This window comes from the organism of the source record quoted next (assembly GCF_019968985.1).
Source record: "MAG: Porospora cf. gigantea B chromosome Unknown PgB_NODE_1759_length_4897_cov_141.642, whole genome shotgun sequence".
Taxonomy (NCBI): Eukaryota; Apicomplexa; class Conoidasida; order Eugregarinorida; family Porosporidae; genus Porospora; species Porospora cf. gigantea B.
In genome coordinates this window covers 1-4,897 of record NW_027178735.1, presented here as the reverse complement: position 1 = coordinate 4,897, position 4,897 = coordinate 1, and the positions used below count along the sequence as shown (strand labels likewise).

The 4,897-nt window shown below is 51.7% G+C and overlaps 2 protein-coding genes across 2 annotated transcripts; one reads left to right on the top strand and one right to left on the bottom strand.

The window, feature by feature from the left end:
- Window positions 1-183: 183 nt before the first annotated feature.
- Window positions 184-2,442, top strand: KVP17_004501 (uncharacterized protein; the record flags this gene model as incomplete). Its single annotated transcript, XM_068522735.1, has 1 exon — window positions 184-2,442. The coding sequence occupies one exon, from the start codon at window positions 184-186 to the stop codon at window positions 2,440-2,442; it is 2,259 nt and encodes a 752-aa protein (XP_068377801.1).
- Window positions 2,443-2,729: 287 nt separating this feature from the next.
- KVP17_005340 (uncharacterized protein) lies at window positions 2,730-4,405 on the bottom strand (the record flags this gene model as incomplete). Its single annotated transcript, XM_068515148.1, has 2 exons — window positions 2,730-2,800; window positions 2,827-4,405. 2 exons carry the CDS (start codon window positions 4,403-4,405, stop codon window positions 2,730-2,732), a joined length of 1,650 nt encoding a protein of 549 aa, XP_068377802.1.
- Between the last annotated feature and the right edge of the window lie 492 nt (window positions 4,406-4,897).

Here is a 4,897-nt window from a genome sequence, read left to right as displayed (position 1 = left end):
TCCCCATCTCCGATCTGCTGCCTTCTTGTTTCCTCTGAAAGGAGACCAGAGAGGAATGTCCCCAAAGAGGCGTTGGCACTCATGGACGCAATGTTCATATTGTCTACATTCCTAACGTTGGATAGCCTCATCGTATATTTATGATTTCATTTCAAGGAGTGAAGAAGCATTTGATATATCCATATGTATATTCGCCCTGTCCTCGGACGGAGTACCGCCTTCCGTGGTCTTGCGTGTTCCGTCATAGAGATTGCCGCGAGACCCGCTCCAGAGGTGGCCCCAGAGGTCGCACAAGCGCTCCAGAGGTCGCAATCCCAGAATTATCCATCTGGGATCCATTCTACTGAACAGGTGGTTTTGCAGCTGCCCGATACCACACTGCAATCAGATGTCATTGGAGGAGTTCCGCCGAGCATCACCTTTTGGAGGTCACTTGTCTGTAAGTCGGAGGATGTGACTTCTAAGCGGAATAATGCACAGGTCCCATCCAGTCTTTTGGAGTTCTTCTGCAAGTGTCCTCCGCTGACGATGAAGCAGAAAAGCTTCATGTTTACCTGCGTATTTAGCAGTAGCGATGGCAGCCCCCCAGAACCGCGCGACATCATATCTCCCAGATTGACTGAACATTTGTCGTCGTGTCATCTGCTGGAATTGCTAGATGAGCGGAAGCTGAACGTCAACGAACCTCATTTGCTTCGATACTTCGATATGGAAGACCGACTGCAATATTTACGTGAGTCTGAACACCATGAGGCTGTGGAGCAGCTCGAGCGGAGCAGATGGTTGTATCTGGACGCCGGAAAGGAGGCTACATATTCGAGCCTGCAGCAGCTTCAGACCACGATCCTGGTTGACATGTCTATGCTACTGCTGTGGCAGCGATCCTCATCTACATCTGAGCAGAATAACGCCGCCTCTTTTGTCGTTGGCCTTGCAATGATGTTCCTTGCAATGGAGGGCAGCGGTGATAGCGACGTACGACTTGCCTACTACTTCATCCAGCAGGCCTTCCAATCAGTCAGGTGTGGATATCTGGCCTTGTCATCGAAACACATTTCAGTAGCGGTAATTGCGAGTGCCCTGTTGGAGGAATGCCAAGTGTGGATCCAACAGGGATGGAGTCGGTTTACACGACTTTGGAAACCTCAATCGTTGCCGTCACCTGCTGGCGCAAGGTTCTTCTGCAAACACAACTTGCTGAAATCCGGCTTGTGGCCAATTCTACTGAACCCATTCAAACTCTCAGGACGTAAGTGGGTAGACGTTGGGCACCAGTCCCCATTCAACGGGCTGAAGGCGCACTGCGCGCTGAAGGAAGCGGTTTTCACATTGGATCCTGAATTATTGACCTGTAAGATCAACACTGAGGAAGCGGCTGCTCCATATGAAAACAGAATCGCCGCTCTGAAAACTTTCATCGCACAGGAGTTCGATCGCCCACCATTAATGTTGGTCCACCAAAAACCCCGGCCATGGTCCAGGACACGGCCCAACCACGCTCCCTCAGATGCTGATGCAATGATGCGGTTGAACATCCCCAGTTCGTGGATATTGAGATCTCCTACGACCAATCCAACGCTGATAAGCGACATTGAATGGATGGAAGACGACCCTGAAAAAATCCGTATCAGAACCAAGCTGGCCCTCTACCATTGCATGGGACTCGTTGTGGCCGATCAAGCTTCCTGGTGTATGCAATGGACGGCTGTCAACCAGCAGTTGGCCAGCGCGCATAAGCAGCTGCGGACAATTCTCTCCGCTGTAATTCGATTTTGCCCTGGATGTTGCTGTCATTTGATTCCGCCATCTGACGAGTGTAGGGCAGACACACTGGACCTGCTATCGCGGTTCACCGTCATGGTTCCCAAAGACTATGTTTCCGCATGTTTCGACAAGCATAGCAGATTCTCTGAGTACGACGAGGCAGGATACAGCGCGGAGGAATTGGAATCCGTAACTAAGAATCCACCGAGTTCTGTTGTTCTCTGGCCATTTGAGGAGTTGGAGTCTGCTTCTTGCGTTCCCGAATATTCCTCGATGTCTCGGCTTCGGCGTGTGCTGCTCCACCGACAGGCAAAGGCCGCCACCGCCTCCCTAGCACGGGGCTGTGCTCCGAATGTGGAAGAAGGTTCTAAATCAAAATACTCTGCTGCGTCGAAAGCAAAGCCACGGAAATGGAAAGAGGCTCCAGTGAAAAAACGACGCGGACGAGGTAACTACGATAAAATTAATCTCATATCATCGGAATCGGCAGAATCGTCGGTTGAATTGGAATCGTCAGCTGAATCGCTGGAATCATGCGCAGCCATAAATTGCCTAAGATTTCCAATGACTGTGTGTACCTCCAGTGGGACTCGCAACGCTTTCACTCTCGGAGAGATCTCAACGAAGAACCTCAGTGCAACCGCAACCTCTGCGCCATTTGCTGCGTGCAGCTTCTAACGAGGTCTCGGGAGAGGATGGAGACTGATATACTCCCAAGCAACAATGGTTGGTGGCTCTCGCCCGCGATGGGTTGTCCTGTCATAACTCCAGCGGCAGCCACGGGCGGCTTCTCACACCGTGGATATTCTGATTCATACCGTGGGTCCTCTGTTCTGGGTGGCGTCCCCAATCCAAGCCGAGTCCTATATTTGCGCCTGATCCCAACATTCTTTCTCGTATGCTTCGTCGGCAAGATGGCGGCCGCTTTTCGAGGAGCGCGGTAGTTTAGGGGCATCTCGTCAGGGTCATACCCATGAGGGTTGCGTGGCATTAGGGTACAGAAGGGCGAGATGGTACGAAGGGTCGCCGACCTGACCTCCTTGTCAGGACATCTTGCATTACAATTGCACGAGGGACACCATCGAGCCAGACTGCACAACCAATTGGGCTCCTTGAACTGAAGCTTGTCCAGGAACTGGTTCAGATCCCGCTGGTCGTCGCGACAATCCCCAGAGGACGATAGGTCTGTCGCTGCATCGAGGGCTAATTTGCATCGAAGCCCAGTTTTATGGGGGTCTGAGGAGGGCCAAGTGACATCGTGCAGCAAATCCCCAGGCTCTTCTCGATTCAACCACCGACCAAGGCCTGCTGCACGGGCAAGAACCACTGCTTTTGGGACGCCAACCACACTGGGATCCTCGCCACTCTTGAGAAAGACACCCTCGTGGGGGGAAGACATTTTGGAAAATCCTTCTGTTACGTACATTTTCAGAGCGGCGATTCTGTCTTCATACGGAGCAGCCGCTTCCTCAGTGTTGATGCTACCAGTCAATAATTCAGGATCCAATGTGAAAACCGCTTCCTTCAGCGCGCAGTGCGCCTTCAGCCCGTTGAATGGGGACTGGTGCCCAACGTCTGCCCACTTACGTCCTGAGAGTTTGAATGGGTTCAGTAGAATTGGCCACAAGCCGGATTTCAGCAAGTTGTGGTTGCAGAAGAACCTTGCGCCAGCAGGTGACGGCAACGATTGAGGCTTCCAAAGTCGTGTAAACCGACTCCATCCTCTTTGAATATCTTCAGCGCATTCAGTCGCTAGCGCACACGCTGATGTCGATAAGGAAGCGTGCTTCCAGAAGGTCTGTAGATTCCGGCATCTTATAGATTGGAAGGCTTGCTGGATCAAAAAGTAGGTGATTCGGCAGTCATTCTCTCTGCGACCATCCATTGCAAGGAATATCATGGCAAGGCAAATGATAAGGTTTGGGGCCTGATTCTGCTCAGACACAGATGGGGAACGGTACCACAGCAGTAACATAGACATATCAACCAGGATCGTGGTCTGAAGCTGCTGCAGACTTAAATATGTAGCCTCCTTTCCGGCGTCCAAATGCAACCATCTGCTCCGCTCGAGCTGCTCCGCAGCCTGATGGTGTTCAGACTCACGCAAATATTGCAGTCGGTCTTCCATGTTGAGAGAGTTCAACACAAGGGGTCCCTCCAAACTCACTGACTTATGGTCAAGTAAGTGGAGCAGGTGCCATGCAGCAAGATAGCCAAAAGTGCTGCTTTGGAAGATTGGAATGTTGGGGGGAGGGTTCGGAGGCGAGACGAATCGTAGAACCGACAATTTTTTATCATAGGATATCCCGTGGAGGAGAAGAGGTCCCAATCCCACAACGCAGGTAAAGAGGAAACTCTTTTGCGCCATGGTAGCTGGAATGCCGTCATGGTAGTACTCCAATAGTGGGAGGGGCGGTACCAATGCTTTGTGTTCATCGGTGACGCCCTCAGAGCCATAAACCAGAGACTTCCAGAAGTCGAGGGTTGAGGTTGGTTCGTCGTGCAGTGATTGTTGGAGCATACGTTTATCCTCCTCTGGGTCCTGGGTCCCATCCAGAACTGATCTGGTGGAGATCCCCACCATAGAACACAAGAGTCCCTGAAAGGTTTCTTGGTGTCTGAGGACAGGAAAGATCATCATGTTTGAATTCATAAATATTGGACAGTTCATTCGAGGGAGATCCGACATGTAGGTTTATCGTCAACAGACAGCGTGCCTATCGGCAAGATCCTTTGGTAGTGAAACCAGATCCCTGCAGAAAGCAGTGGTGCCACCCTTATTGTCGGAGGAACATCAGAGATGAGCATCGAGTTGGGGGCCTCGGAAGCTTTTGGCGCCTCGGAAGCCAGTGCGTCTGAGTGCTCGGGGCTTACAAGGGGCAAGTCCTTTAATGGTCGGCTTCTAGTCGAGGGCTTTCGCTTCGTCTGCCGTTTGGCAATGTTGACGTTTTTGGGGACTGTGGGTTCCCGCAGCAGTTCTTTGGTGGGTTTGGTGGACTTCTGTGGTGGGTGAAGACTTACCTCGTTTGAGGTACCCTTTTGTCTTTCCTCCAATATCCGTCGCAGACGCATTTGAAGTGGTGTGACTGGTGGCAGTTCCACCTGTTCGTTGGGGATCTCTTCGGGATCGTAT